The sequence below is a fragment of the Perca fluviatilis genome, chromosome 17 (genome assembly GCF_010015445.1).
Source record: "Perca fluviatilis chromosome 17, GENO_Pfluv_1.0, whole genome shotgun sequence".
NCBI classification, from domain to species: domain Eukaryota; kingdom Metazoa; phylum Chordata; class Actinopteri; order Perciformes; family Percidae; genus Perca; species Perca fluviatilis.
In genome coordinates this window covers 4,351,346-4,367,271 of record NC_053128.1, presented here as the reverse complement: position 1 = coordinate 4,367,271, position 15,926 = coordinate 4,351,346, and the positions used below count along the sequence as shown (strand labels likewise).

The 15,926-nt window shown below is 38.9% G+C and overlaps 1 protein-coding gene across 1 annotated transcript in view; it reads left to right on the top strand.

The window, feature by feature from the left end:
• Positions 1–10,017: 10,017 nt before the first annotated feature.
• tbc1d13 (TBC1 domain family, member 13) overlaps positions 10,018–15,926 on the top strand; it is a 17,061-nt gene continuing 11,152 nt past the window's right edge. Inside the window, exons 1-4 of the mRNA XM_039780051.1 lie at positions 10,018–10,250; positions 13,471–13,544; positions 13,631–13,671; positions 15,680–15,741. Of these exons, the coding sequence (XP_039635985.1) occupies positions 10,228–10,250; positions 13,471–13,544; positions 13,631–13,671; positions 15,680–15,741 (200 nt within the window). The 5' untranslated portion in view covers positions 10,018–10,227. The remainder of the gene's footprint in view (positions 10,251–13,470; positions 13,545–13,630; positions 13,672–15,679; positions 15,742–15,926) is intronic.

The following is a 15,926-nucleotide window of genomic DNA, read 5'->3' as shown; positions in this document are numbered from 1 at the left end:
AATTTGATTTGGAGATAGAGGGGTGAAAGAGGAAAGAGTACTGGATGTGATGGATGGTAATCTTGGATGGTCTATCTTTTTTATAAAGTAGTTGACAAAGTGGGTTGGTAGTAGGGAGGAGGGAGGAGGGAGGAGGGAGGAGGGAGGAGGGAGGAGGTGGACTGGGGAATTTAGGAGGTTAGAGAAGATGGAAAAAAGTTTTTGGGGGTTGGAGAAAAAGGATTCAATTTTGGTTTGATAAAAAGAGCTTTTTGCTGCAGAAATAGAGACAGCGAAGGAGGAAAGAAGAGACTGATAGGTAAGCAGATCATCTGGGTGTTTAGATTTCCGCCATTTCCTTTCCGCTGCCCGTATGGTTGATGTTTCAGCATGCACTGAGTCAGATAACCATGGAGTTGGGGAGGACTTGCGAGCCTGCTGTGAAGTAAGAGGGCAGAGAGAGTCAAGAGAGGAGGATAGAGTAGAGAGTGTCTGTGGCAGCGTTGGGAGGCATGAGTAAGTAAAGAGTCAGATGGAGGAAGGGTTGATAAAGTACATAACGCCAGAGAAGAAGGAGAGAGTGAACGAATGTTACAGCGGACAGGTATAGTGTCTCTTGAGATATGGTTGTGAGCTTGAGAGAGTGGGAGAGAGTAAGAGATGAAGAAATGGTCTGAGGTATGGAGTGGAGTGAGCTGGGATGTAGAGAAGTTTCTGGTGAATATGAAATCTAGGTGGTTGCCAGCTTTGTGAGTGGGTGGGGAAGGCGAGAGTGAGAGGGCAGAAGAGAAAGGTGTAAAAAGGCAGTTGACTTCTCGCCCAGAAGTACCAGCGGAGGGCCAGTTTCAGGGATGTTTGAAATCCAGCTCCTCCAAAAACTCTCCCAGATGACCTGGTGGGCGGTAGATAACAACAAGGATTAGTTGTACCGGATGCGTTATGGTAACAGCATGAAGTTCAAAAGACAGTGAGTGAACTGTGGCAGTGGGTAGAGAGAAAATCTCCACTTGGGGTTAATGAGTAGGCCTGTACCCCGGCCTCTACCAGTGGGTCTGGGTGTGTGGGTGAAAGAGTAGGCAGAAGAGAGAGCAGCAGGGGTGGATGTGTTGGTCGGTGTAATCCAGGTCTCAGTGAGAGCAAGGAAGTCAAGGGATTGCTGGCTGGCAAAGCCAGAGATGAACTCAGTCTTGCGAGTGGCAGACTGGCTGTTCCACAGGCCACCTGTGACAAGGTGTTGAGTATGTGTGGAACGGGTGGAGTAGGTAAGAGAGGTCGGGTTGCGGAAATGTTGTGAACTTATGCAAGGTTTGTAGTTCCTCCGATAGCATACACAGACAGGAATGGAGAAGCAGCACATTTCCAATCGAAGACACCGAGCAGTGTAACTCCTGCGTAGACTCCTTTGTCTTTGTCCTCTGAATCTTCGTCTGATGAGGCTGAAGCTGCCGCTTCACGCAAATGCCAATATTAAATACAAGGAGGTGATTGGTGTTGGCTACAGGTGAGGAGGCCCCACCCTAGCGAATCACTCAACAAAGTACCTGGACAGTCGTTAAGCACCACTCCCCAATGCCACACTTCACACTAAGCTAGTCTGATTACCCTAAACAGTTTCAGTCACTTTAATTAAGACCACAAAATTCTTGCCAAAAAACACAGCAAATCCAGCAAAACACACAGCAAAAGGCAGCAGAATGAGCAAAATTAGCAGAACAAACGCAGTCAATTTAACCTTAAGGTAGCAGATCCAATGACAGTGGGCAGAGAAGCCTAATAAAGTAAGTACTTATCTTAATATCTAGCTGTCTAGTAGTAAGTCTCCTCAGAAGTCAAATGCACTCACAACTAAGAATGCAAAGCCTCAGAGGCAAGCAGTGCATATATCCAGAGTAATTTACTCATATTCCTTCTTTTGTCTTTTCTTCATACATGTATCCTGTATTTCCTTGCATAATCTGCTCATTTCAATACTCAAAGCTTTTATGCCCTCTAGTTGTTGTTGTTGGGGTCAGGTTTAGGATTCATTTCAGAGTAGGACACGTGTTGAGGAGCGCGGAAGGTTTGAATTGGAATTAGTTTGTTAGCGCTGACAGAGCTAACTAATAACAACTGTATAGTGAATGTAAACTGAACTATGTCGGACAAGTCAGATGGCCAATATTCAGATAGTGATTGTTTGGATAGTAATGAAATGGTGTAGGAAGAAGTTAGGAAAAAAAGTGGAGACCAAGATCAGATAGTGGATCTGAATCTACAGAAACCGTTAAAAAGAAAAATAGAACTGAAAGAGATGGAACTAAGACTAAGGTACAGCAGTCAATTAAATAAATATGGAAAGTGGTTGTTGTATTTGAGCAAAAGGGAGGGCCACACACCCAATCCCTGTCACCAAAGCAACTGAGGAAGAAATAGGGAAAATTAAGCATGCACAATTCATGGGAAATGGGAGGCTAATGATTTTTGCAGCGTCTGAGGAACAAAGGGAGATAATCTTAAAGAAAGACACATTGAATAAGGTCAATATAACATCACACATTCCGGGAGTTATAACTGGAATTCAACTTTCAGTTTCTATTGAAGAAATTAAGGATAGCCTGAAAGGGGAAGAGTTTGTTGATTCAAAGTGATTGACTAAAATAGAAAGCATGTCTATATTACTGTGGTTTAAGAATTTAAAAAAATGTTTTTAACCCTTATTTATTCAGGTAAGTCAATTGAGAACAAATTCTCATTTGCAACAACGACCTGTCACATTAACACAGTTACACATTCATACCTGGAAGCTGCCCAGTACAACCACAGTCTGATCTGATCACATTCATACCTGGAAGCTGCCCAGTACAACCACAGTCTGATCTGATCACATTCATACCTGGAAGCTGCCCAGTACAACCACAGTCTGATCTGCTGGCCACTGAGCAGCTCCACTGGTTTTCACCTTCCCCATCCAGATTTTATCCTGTCGGCCTGGGGATTGAACCGGCGACCTCGGTCATAAGCTTGCTTCTTTAGCCACCACTGCCCCAAGAATGACATGCCTTCTAAAGTTCAAATGGGCTTCATGTGCTATACAGTAAGATAACACATTCCATATCCAATGAGATGTTTTAAATGTCAGAGATTTGGACATTTAGCTGCTCAATGCCGAGGCAAACTTAGATGTGCTAAATGTGGAAGTGAGTATGAGTATGGACAATGTGGGGATAATACACTTAAAGAGTTAAAATGCTGCAATTGTGGAGGTCAACACAGTGCAGCATATGGAGGATGTGTGAAACAAAAGGAAGTTTAATATGCTGAGGCAATCAAAAACATAACATAACATAATAAAAAAGAAGAAAAATCAGCTCATCTATTCACGAGAACAAAGGAGTTCGGATGACAATAGGTCAAACACAATCAGAGAGAGTAAAAGGAATAGGAATAGGGAAAATAAATCAACAGAACAAGACACACAGGCCTCCTGTTCCAAACTGCTGTGAATGTAAGAATTTCAGATGAGTCACTGTTGATAAAGAAAAATGAATTTATTGCTTTCAAATGTTCAGTAGTTAATGTCACCATGCTACATGTTAAGAAAAGTGATAAAATCAAATCAGTTGTGGAAGCTGCTAATGATATTTTGGGGTTAATAACAAAGGCAGATGATATTCATGAAATACTAAATCAAAAGTATGGAAGGTCTCAAAATGGTTAAAGCATTAATGATGTTTTTCATTCTCCAGGGGAATGCGCGGAGTTTGATAGCAAACGGACCGGAATTTAAAAGGTATGTTCAAGAAATGACAAACAAACCAGATGTTGTCTGATGTATCCAAGAAACATGGTTAAAACCTCATTTAGAATGTATATTGAAAGGATATCATAATATAAGATTAGATAGAGGAAAAGATAGAGGTTGCATCACATTTATCAATAAGGGATCTCATTCAGATACATTAATACAGCAACTGAACATGAAAATGTGGTTACTACAATCTTTAATGAAGACAAAGGAAAATGTACTGTCATTAATTATTACAACCCATGTAAAACATTAACAAATGATTTAATGAGAAGTATTAATAAGAGAAGTCATAGAGAAATATGGTGTGGGGATTTAATGCTCATAATAGTTTATGGGGAAGTAGACATACATATATGAATCGAGAAATATTAGAAGAAATGATAAATGACAGGATGCTAGTATGTTTGAATAATGGTAATGGTACAAGGATAAATATTTTCAAGAATGAGACATCATGTATTGACCTCACTTTAGTTGATAGAACAATAGCCAGCAGGTGCAAATGGGAAGTTGATCATTTTCCAATACTGTGTAAAGTAGATATTGATTTTAAGATTGATGAAATATATGCCCATCATAGATGGTGTTTTAAGAAGGCAAATTGGAAGAAATCTTCTGAATGGTGTATAGATGAATTCAATGAAATTAATCATAAGTTAAGTATGGTTATCATTGCAGCAGCAAGCTGGAATATTCCTAACAATATGAGTCAAAGGGGGAAAAAATGAATGTCCCATGGTGGAATGAAAAATGTACAGAAGCTATTAAGGACAGTAATAGAGCTTTTAAAATGTTGCGCAAAACACTTACAATGGATAATCTTATGGACTATCAAAGAAAAAAGGCTTTGGCTAGAAAAGTTATCAACGAATCAAAAAGGGAATCTTGGAGACAATTTTGTTCAACAATTGGAAGAGAAACTATGTCGAATAAAATGTGGATGATGGTTAAAAAGATGGTAGGTATATATATGCCCCCACATATTCCTAGGTCCCATGACATGGTGCTCTTTGGATGCTTTTATATAGACCTTAGTGGTCCCCTAATACTGTATCTGAAGTCTCTTTTATATAGACCTTAGTGGTCCCCTAATACTGTATCTGAAGTCTCTTTTATATAGACCTTAGTGGTCCCTACTGTATCTGAAGTCTCTTTTATATAGACCTTAGTGGTCCCCTAATACTGTATCTGAAGTCTCTTTTATATAGACCTTAGTGGTCCCTAATACTGTATCTGAAGTCTCTTTTATATAGACCTTAGTGGTCCCCTAATACTGTATCTGAAGTCTCTTTTATATAGACCTTAGTGGTCCCCTAATACTGTATCTGAAGTCTCTTTTATATAGACCTTAGTGGTCCCCTAATACTGTATCTGAAGTCTCTTTTATGTAGACCTTAGTGGTCCCCTAATACTGTATCTGAAGTCTCTTTTATATAGACCTTAGTGGTCCCCTAATACTGTATCTGAAGTCTCTTTTATGTAGACCTTAGTGGTCCCCTAATACTGTATGCTGAAGTCTCTTTTATGTAGACCTTAGTGGTCCCCTAATACTATATCTGAAGGAATCTCTTTTATATAGACCTTAGTGGTCCCCTAATACTGTATCTGAAGTCTCTTTTATATAGACCTTAGTGGTCCCCTAATACTGTATCTGAAGTCTCTTTTATATAAACCTTAGTGGTCCCCTAATACTGTATCTGAAGTCTCTTTTATATAGACCTTAGTGGTCCCCTAATACTGTATCTGAAGTCTCTTTTATATAGACCTTAGTGGTCCCCTAATACTGTATCTGAAGTCTCTTTTATATATCCGTAGGTGGTCCCCTAATACTGTATCTGAAGTCTCTTTATATAGATCTTAGTGGTCCCCTAATACTGTATCTGAAGTCTCTTTTATATAGATCTTAGTGGTCCCCTAATACTGTATCTGAAGTCTCTTTTATATAGACCTTAGTGGTCCCCTAATACTGTATCTGAAGACTCTTTCCCGAAATCCAGCCTTGGTGCAGAATTACAGCCACTAGAGCCAGTCCCACAATGAGCTAGAGCTGTAATCGGGCCTTAAAAGTACGGCCCGAAAAGGCCCGAGCCCGACAGAGTTCGGCCCGAGCCCGACAAGTACATTTTGATTGACAGCTTTTTAAAAGCCCGAACCCGTTTACAGCCCGACTGTACAAAAGGCCGTCTATCAGCATCATCAGAGTGTCGGAAAAGCTAGCGGACAGCGCTTCACACCGCGGCGGAACGTCACGCACCACTTTCGGGCCGAAAAAAAAAAAAGAAAAAAAAAAAAAAAAAAAGACTGCGCCCGCAACGCTCCCCGCTCCTTTGTCTTTCGTAAAAAATGAGTCATTTATACATGTTTTAACATCATTTATTCATGACTAACGGACGCTATAGGCCACTTGGAAGTTGAAACAAAGAAACCGGCTAAGTCCTCCAGAGACCAGCCTCCGTTTCATCTCCTCAGGATCCATTTTCACGCTAATCGAAACGCATCAGCTGACCGCTCATTTACCATGCAACCCAAAGCGCAAGCCCGAGCCCGGCCCGAGCCCGTGTAAAATAATAGAAATTAAGACCAAACCCGACCGAACCCGTCGGGTCCCGTCGGGTACGGGCAAAGATCTTCAGCTCTACAATGAGCTTTTCTTAGCATTTCTGTCTGTAGCTACTGAGGAGGAGAGAGGGGGGAGGGGGTTGCAAGGTGGAGGGTGGGGGTGTGGTCTTGACCAACTGCCACTTTGCTTGTTTGAAAGCCATGATGTCTCTCTCCCATGGGTGGGCCAAATTCTCTGGCTGGGCAAAGCAGAGAAAGGGGAGGTAACCTTGCTCCTTATGACCTCATAAGGAGAAGATTCCAGATCGGCCCAACTGAGCTTTTGTTTTCTCAAAGGCAGAGCAGGATACCCAGGGCTCGGTTACACCTATCACCATTTCTAGCCACTGGGGGACCATAGGCAGGCTGGGGGAACTCCTATTAATGTTTAAAAACCTCATAAAGTGAAATTGTCATGCCATGGGACCTTTAAGAAAAGAAAGGAAGATATTCTGAATGCTAACAAAGACATCCTTAATTACAGAGAGGGGAATATGTCTATATTAGATACTGAATTTAATTTATCAGAACTTAAAATGGCTTTAGGTAATACAGGATACTCTTCTCCAGGATGTGATAGTATATGTAGTGCAATGATTAGAAATCTACCTGATAAACTCTTAGAAAAAACTCTTGAATTATTCAATAAAATATGGAATGAAGGTAAATTAACCAAAGTATGGAAAAATGCGACCATTCTTCAATTTCCCAAGCCATAAGAACTATAGACCTATTGCTTTGACATCACATTTAGGAAAATTAATGGAAAGATAATAGTGGCACATTTAAATTACTTTCTTGAATATAAATGTCCATTTAAAAAATATCAAACAGGGTTCAGTAAAAGTAAATCAACTACTGATGCTTTAGTAAAGCTCAGAAATGAAATAGAGAAGACACTAGTTATGAAAGACATCATGGTGGCAGTGTCGTTAGATATTGAAAACGCTTATGACACTATGTGGAGAGAGGGTCTGTTAATTAAATTAGATAAAATGGGAATCAGTGGGAGAATGTATAATTATATACTAGACTTTTATGGTCTACTAGCCTTTAGAGTTTATGGTTGAAAGTGGAATTCCTCAAGGAAGTGTTATTAGTCCCATATTATTCAATATTATGGTAAATGACATATTTCAAAAATTAGAGGAAAGGAAGGGTTGTTGTATGCAGATAATGCTGTCATATGGAAAAGGGGACGCAACATATCATACATAACCACAGCTGTTCAAAGGGATATACAAGTAACAGAACAATGGGGTATTGACTGGGGATTTAAGTTTTCCATACCGAAAAAAAAAGGTTATGTTCTTTACCAGAAAGAAGATAGTTATAAAGTTATTATGTACAATCAATCAATTGAAAGAGAGAAGACATTTAAATATTTGGGGATGTGGTTGGATGAAAGACTTACATAGAAACATCATATAGAGCATAATGTAAAAAGGTTTCCAAATCTAATGAGGATGATCACTGGACAGTGTTGGGGAGCACATTTGATGTACACAAATAAAGCTTTAATAAGATCTACCATAGACTATGGATGTGTAGTTTATAGTTCAGCATGCAAAACTTCTTTAAGAAAACTTGAGAGGATTCAATTCAAAGCTATAAGAATTGCTTTAGGAGCTATAAAAACAACCCCTACATGTGCTTTATTAGTAGGGATGGGCATCGTTTGAATTTTAACGATTCTGATTCCAATTCCGATTCTTCTTTTCGATTCCGGTTCTTATCGATTCTCGATTCCGATTCTTTGAGTGGTGGAGTTGAAACGGGTTAGATGCTTATTTCACAAATAAGAGGAAAGTTTTATTTTGATTCATAGGTGGGTTGCAGTTTTACAGCTTTTACAATGCAAAATAAAGCCACACTAGAGCTCCGCTTACTGTGCTGCATGGCTGCAACACAACAAGCGCCTGGCTGCTACGGAAACCAAAACTTGCGCATATTAAATTTGGAACCTATGATCAGATTTGAAACAAAATCCTCCAAACGATTCCAATAAAGAAACGATTCCGATGGAATCGTAATTTTTTAAACGATTCCGATGCCCAACCCTATTTATTAGTAGAATCAGAAGAATCTCCACTCAGTCCAAGGTATGTTAAATTGTCTCTTACATACTGGGTTAGGCTGTTGGGAAGTATTAATAATCCAGCAATTTCAGTTCTTAATGATTGCTGGGAATATCAATCAAAATCAAAAGGGTTTGGTTGGAACATCAACAGTATAGCAGAACAATATGGAATTAAAGAACTGAAATGTAGTCCTTCACTGGTTCTAAGTGCTATTCCCCCATGGATTCTTCCATCACCAGAGGTTAACAGTGAACTATTGAAAGGAAAGAGAGAGTATCCAAATGATCAAAGTTTTGCAGCATATTGCCAGGGATATATAAAAACATAATTCTATGGATATGTTAAAATATATACAGATGGATCAAAAGATCCACAAAATGGGCATTGTAGTATTGCGATATATATTCCAGAATTTAACAAAAGAGATGGATATAGGTTAAATAATTTTCTATCTGTATACTCTATTGAGATGACTGGGATAATAATAGCTCTTAGGTGGATTGAAGAGGTTAAACCATTGAGAGCTGTAATCTGTACAGATTCCATGGCAGCTATTCATAGCCTAGATACAGGTCACTCATCAAGGAAAGATTTGATTATTGAAATTAAACATTTACTATTACATCTCAGGAACCTTGGAATCATTATTCAGTTTTGTTGGGTTCCAGCTCATATAGGCATTAAAGGAAACGAAGAGGCTGATAAAATTGCAAAAAAGATGCTGAAAAACAAATATATAGGAATTAATGTTCCAATGGGGAAGGGTGAAGCCAAATCCTTGATTAAATCTGAAATTATACAAAGATGGCAAAATGAATGGGAGGCAGAGTTTAATGCTGGACACTACCATAAAATACAGAAGAATGTGACCGGGAAAAGGGACTCTGCACTGAGTTTACACAGAAGGGAAGAAGTGGTCTATACCAGACTTAGATTAGGTCACACAGGATTCAATGCTACCTTACAAATAGTAGGAAATGGTAATGGCTTATGCATAGAATGCCAAGACAAAGAAGATGTGGATGTACTTTTTGCATGTGAGAAATATAATGATAACACTGGCAGGAAATGGAAGGAGAGAACTCAATACATGATATACTTGAAGAAAAGGTCATGACAAGGGAGAGACTTGAAGCTTTATTTATTTTTCTTAATAATACTGGTATAATGAAAAGTATATAAGGTTTTTTTTTATTTTTGTTTGGTTGTTTTTTATTAATACAAGCCTAGACTATATGAAGCTTATGGTATTACACACTCCTATACAGTTGGTGGCGGTCTAATATAAAAGTAGTAATCTGCCAAGAAAAAGAAGACGTGGTTGTTGTCAGGAGGTAACGTCGTGGAACTTTGGAAATGCAGCGTCTTGTAACTTAGTGCAGGAACATATAGTATTGCTGTCTATAGACAGCACACAGAAGCAGGCAATGCAATCTGTGACAATTAGCGCACCTAAAATTGGATTTGGTCTATTACGGTACATATGTTAACATGCACAATATTACGGTATGTTTAGAAAAGCCTTTTTACAAGAAAGACTTTAAGTAAAACCTACGTTAATGAATGGCATTTGGGTGGGGGGCGGGATTAGGAACAAGTTGTTTTTTGGTAAAGGAACAATCCTACAACTCACTGGCACGCGCTAGCTGACTCTGGGTCCAAACAGCGGTGCCTGCCCACTGTGTTGTTGTGAAGACGGAAGTGATAGGAGGACTTTCCTCTGGCAAATAATTCCTTCCTTTTTGGTACCAGTTAAAGGAATACACCGTCGCCTGCCCAGACATGACTACTGCGTACAGAAACAGGTGGGACACATTGAAATCTTTTGTTTTTTGCATGGGATGCAGGTCACGCGGACGGTCAAAACCAGTGCTAATGTTACATTGTTTATTTTAGCAGCTAGCACCCTAACCGCACATTGGTATTAACTTCAGTGTTAAGCTAGCAGAAACAGCAGCTCAGCTAAGCAAACATACGCGAAGTTTAGGCTTTAGGCAATTATGCAGAAACGTTCTGTTCGTTGCTGATGTGACTTTACATTTAATGTCAAAAACAGTGAGCCTTTACAAGTTAACGAACACCGCAACTTAATTTTTAAGTGGCTAACGTTACGCTAGCTCCTTGTTAGCACATCAGCTGACACACCATACTTCCTTTTAACCCAATTGGCTAACAATTACCTATCATCCAGCTGTCTATATTTGCTGACAGTGTAAGGGCGAAGGTGAAAACATATGTGACTTATTTCCAGTTAAATTGTCGTCCTGACGTTGAATTAGCTAATGGCAAATTAGCCATACCATGCCTCCTTGGAAAAACGCATTGGTCTCAGTTTAGAGACACTATCTCAACTATGATCGATTTAATTTAGTTTTATTTCTTAATAGGGAAATTAATCTACACTGTAGCAGTTAACAAGGCCCCATAGACGTCAAACATTATACAAAAAAAAAAACTGACAACCTCATTTTTTGATCAAAAGAGATATTTTGTACCATATGGTGCTTAAAATATAATCTTAAATACTTGGTACGTATCTGTTGTTTCAAAATGACCTCTCAAAATTAAACATTCTCTCTCTACACACACACACTTTAGCAACATAGTTATTGAAACTTTAATGCCAATAAAGCCCCTTTTTGAATTTGAGAGAGAGATACACAGCAACCATAATGATGATAATAATAATAATAATTATAATAATAATAATAGCAGCAGCAATACTAGCAGTAATGATAATACAACTATAACTAATACAAGTTATATGCTTAGAATCCAAAAAGGATCCTTGTCAAAATGATCTGTGCCCATTGCATGATTACAGATGTCACAGTGAGTTGTGGTTGTAATTTGTGCGGCAGTTCTAGATACAATGTGTTTATTAGATGTTAGTTTCACCCTGCTTCCAATTAACAGGGTTTTCCCTACCGATATAAGTCTAAGGCGGAGCACCCTTATCCGTTTTAGCAAAGCCGGTCTACGGAAAGCCTTTCCACTCCCTATTCAGCCCCATTGTACCGAATTTGTTTGCAGTTCCACCAGAGTTCCACTGGGGGTGATCGCGTCCAGTGCAAAATGAATGGGACTCTATGGAGCTAGACGGCCAAATTTGTCTCTTTCGCCCGATTGTCGTTGAGAAACCTCAGATTTGATTGTAGTTTTTGCAAGTTCAACATGGGTTATAGATCGAAAGTTGAATCAACGAATACTTATGTCCTTTCGATTTCTTACAGGTTGAGTCGTTGTTGCCCATAACACGCTAGCATTCTGCTAATGAATGCTCATTGGTCAGTGAAGGACTGATTACGATCGGAGATCCCGCTTGACGGCATCCGAAGCAGAACCAGAATGTCAGTGAATATTTCGGCGTGGTCTTTAAAACATTAGCAAACCTCTTTCTAGCATGTGTAATGACAGGGAGAGCCTTACCTGTCAGCTGTGTTGTTGATGCCTCGAGAGAACAAAGGAAGCGACTCAGAGCTTGCCGTAAAGCAGTATCTCTGATCGTACAATGTGTATGATGTCATTGACATTTTAAAAGGCTTTTTAGAACAAAAAAGCAACTTTAAAAAAATCAAACACCCAGCAGTGTGTATTTTCTTAGCCTCCCCTTTCGAATGCAACATTCAACTTACTAGACAAAAAATTATATCCTGAGAAAAGTGGATTTTGAGGGGTATAGCTCCATAGAGTCCCATTCATTCTGCACTGGCCTGTGAGCGCCCCCTATATGGAGTCATCGATATCTATGGCCTGAAGAAACGAGAGACTGAAACTTCTTCCCTTATTAGAAATTCTTTGGTTTTAGGGACCACCAAAATAGTTTAACTAAATTACCTTCCTCAGGTGTAATGATTGGTCCCCAGTGGATTTCTTAAAAAGTTAGTGCATAACATTTTTTATATTAAAAGTGCTCTAAGCGACATTTTTGTGTCACATACAGCAAACATCTCCTCACTATCCCTAGCTGCCTGTCCCCTGAACACACTGTAAAAAAAACGCGGTCTCTGTAGACAGCCCAGGCTCCACAAACGCCAACAAAAACAAACCGTGCCAACCTGCACCACGAAACATAACTGTGTTCCAGCCAATAACTGACAAGGAGGATTTGGGGGTGGGGGGTTAGTGCGCAGAGGCACGGAAGGGAGGGGCGAGCTAGCCTCCGTTTTGTTTGACAATACTTCGAACGTCAACAAGAAGTGACGTCAACCACAATCGCTTAGAGCAACTTTTAATGAACGTCCGTTAAATTCAAGCCAGTGCCAAATGAGTTGATGGAAAGCTAATTAAGCCTATCAGCTCCACACAACTCTCTGTATTTCTCAGTATGGCTATGTTCAGAAGATTGTGTCGTCCGGTTACTTTCACGCGCAGAAACTTGAGTCAAGATAATTACTGTACCTCATCTGAAGAGTCCATGTTTTTTTAATCCTCCATGTCCTCCTTGGCTACTAGCAACTGTGTGGAGGGGTTTGTAGGCTTGTGTCATGTGGATGCGCTGGAAGTTTTGTTGTCATTACTTAGAATTCCTCATGAGGGAAACAGAAACTACGCACCATAGCTTTAAGCAAGTTTTGAATTTAAACTTTTTAAATGGTATTTATTTATTATCTGCTCTAGCTTTTCCAACGTTTTAGACACAGATATGGTAATAATAATGGTCCAAAATGATGTCGTATTGCTATTTCGTTCTATTGAAAAACTTAAAAAAAATTTGAGGGAGGACCCCCAAATATGTGCACTTAAGACTTATACAAACCTAGGAAAAACACTGGTCTTTATGCTAAGCTAAACTAATTAGCATTTGCTTCATACTTATCACACGTACATGAGTGGTATTGATCCTTTCATCTAATAAGTAACTAACTAACAATTTAGGACTTCATGAGAGAGAAAGCATCTTTTCATTTAAACCATGTTAAAAGTTGAGTTACTATTATGTTCATAATAGTATAAGAGGTATTTTTTCACTGAGCAGCAATTCAGATAATTGGTCCTAAACACGTTTTTTTTTTCTTATTTCAGAATACAGGAATTCAAAGTAGCCTTGAGTGAAGAAAACATAAACTTGAAGACACTGAGGGAGCTGTGCTTCAATGGTAATTTTCACACCTTGATGTTTTTTTTTTTGGTGTATATATTTTATTGTTCTGTATTTGACCATCGCTTTCTTTATCCAACTCAGGAATCCCATTTGAAGGAGGCATACGAGCGCTTTGCTGGAAAGTAAGTTGCCCTGCCTCTTTGTTGTTTTTAGTAAACTTTTGTGCATGGCATATGAAATTTAATCATTAGCATAATCAACAACCCCCAAACTTCTACTGTATATTTCAATTTCAAAGTTTTATTGTCATTTGCACAGTCAGAGGTGGACTTTACCATTAGGCAACGGTAGGCAATTGCCCTGGGCCCCAAACTACCAGGGACCCCATTAACACATATTAAACTTATGGTTAAGCTTATTTTTTACTCTTCAATAATTAAACATGTCATTCTAAAAATCCATACGCTAAAATGCATGGATGTCTGACGAGACCAATTGGCATCAACAACCCCCTTTCGCTTCATTGTACTGTAGGGTTGTATGCAGGGATGGAAATAAACATTTTTTGTCCACCTGCTGATGGATTCCAAAATCTACCAGCCACTCAACGTTTTTGCCAGCCACATTCTTTTTTTTAAGTGGGTAACTGCATGTGAAAAATAATACAAGATCTACAATACTCACGCATGTTTATTTCGTAAGGTCTCATGCAAAATATTAACATTATCTTTCTCTCTTAGCACACGCATACAGTGTTTCCACTAGGATTTATAGTCTTTGGATCAGAATAAAATCTGTTTTACTACTGTGAGTCTGTTCAGCTTTAACGTTGCAGATATCCCACAGAGCTAATTAACAATTCCAGATACAAAACACATTTTGCACGGTGCATCTCAGACCACATAACTCACTTTATTCCCTACTACTGTAATTACTTAACATTGTGCCAAAATATGAACAATAACGTTGCCATCAGTGGGCTTATTTGCTAGCTGAACACCGCTCCAGCACATAGACGGTACCATAGAACAACGTTACATGATACAGCTGATTTAACATCACAGCTCGTTCAACATACAGTTTAGAAACAAAACAAAATGTTGAGGGAACATTACTAAGTTTTTTTCGTGTTTGTTTTGAAAAACGTTAAATAAAGATTGAAAAAGGTGGAGAACAACAGATGGGGAGGGCCCCCAAAATTTTAAATCCACCACTGTGCACAGTAAAGAAACATGTTTCCCTGTACAACGAAATTCTTCCTTTGCTGTCCACAGAATGCCAAGCAATGTAAAATCTACAATATACACTACACATAAAATAAAATAAAACTATTAAAACAATGTAAAAGGCATAACTACCTGACTACCTGTCCCGTTTTGGGGCAAGTATCATTCAGAAAAAAATATCATGCAATAGCAAATAAAAACAACTTCTCACTGATCCCGTTTTCCACCTGGTATTAAGTGGACAGCTCTAAGTGCAGGTGAAAACGCTCTCAGGACGCATTGAGATCCGATCACAAAAACCACATTTGGCCACGTGTCCACATTCCTATAGTAGTGAGAATGGGAATGTGTACTGGGCCACATTAAAGACCACCTACTCAACTGTGACCGGGACTACGTACTCATTCAAAGTATTTCTCATGTCACAGAAACCACTGGGTGAATGTAATGTGTCGACGTTTTAATTCAGTTCAATTTTATTTACTCATTATGAAAATGTTTACTGAATTAAGTGAGAATAAGAGTAATTTTCTCACTTCTTGATTTCTATAGAAACGGACTTCTTTTTGCAACCAGTAGAGTCGGCCCCTGCTGAAAATAAGATAGAAAGCAGGTTTAAGGCAGTTTTCAGACTTGTAAGCGTTGTCCATTATTTTTACAGTCTATGGTTTGAACACCAGATCACATGAGTTGGTATTGATGGCCTTGCTGGTGGGTCCAGCAGGGTTAAAGATAGTTATGGAAAGTTTTGGGCATAGTTGTAATTTGCAACTTTACCCTACAAAAAGTCTCTTTGGCAAAATATAGAAATTACTAAAAGGTCTGGGTTATAAATAAGATGTGGCATTTCAAGATTTCCATAAGACTGTGAAGTGGGACAGATCTGATTATTGCACATTTGACTGTATGGGCTAAAAGGTATTTATCTGCGATCCTGAGTCATGTTGTTTCACTCTCTTTTTAGATCCTTCTTAATTATCTGCCCCTTGACCAGACATTATGGGAGTCTTTCCTCAAAAAGCAGAGGTAAGGAGAACATGTAATTTTTATTATGGTGGTCTCTCATGTGAAGAAACAACCTTTTAATATTGTTTCCTCCATTGTCCTTGTTTATATTCGACCCAGCAGAGGAAGTCCCAATTCTGTTTGCACCACTGTTTTTCAGATTTGGCAGCAGAGAAAAAAACATGATAGTACATTTTAGTAAATAT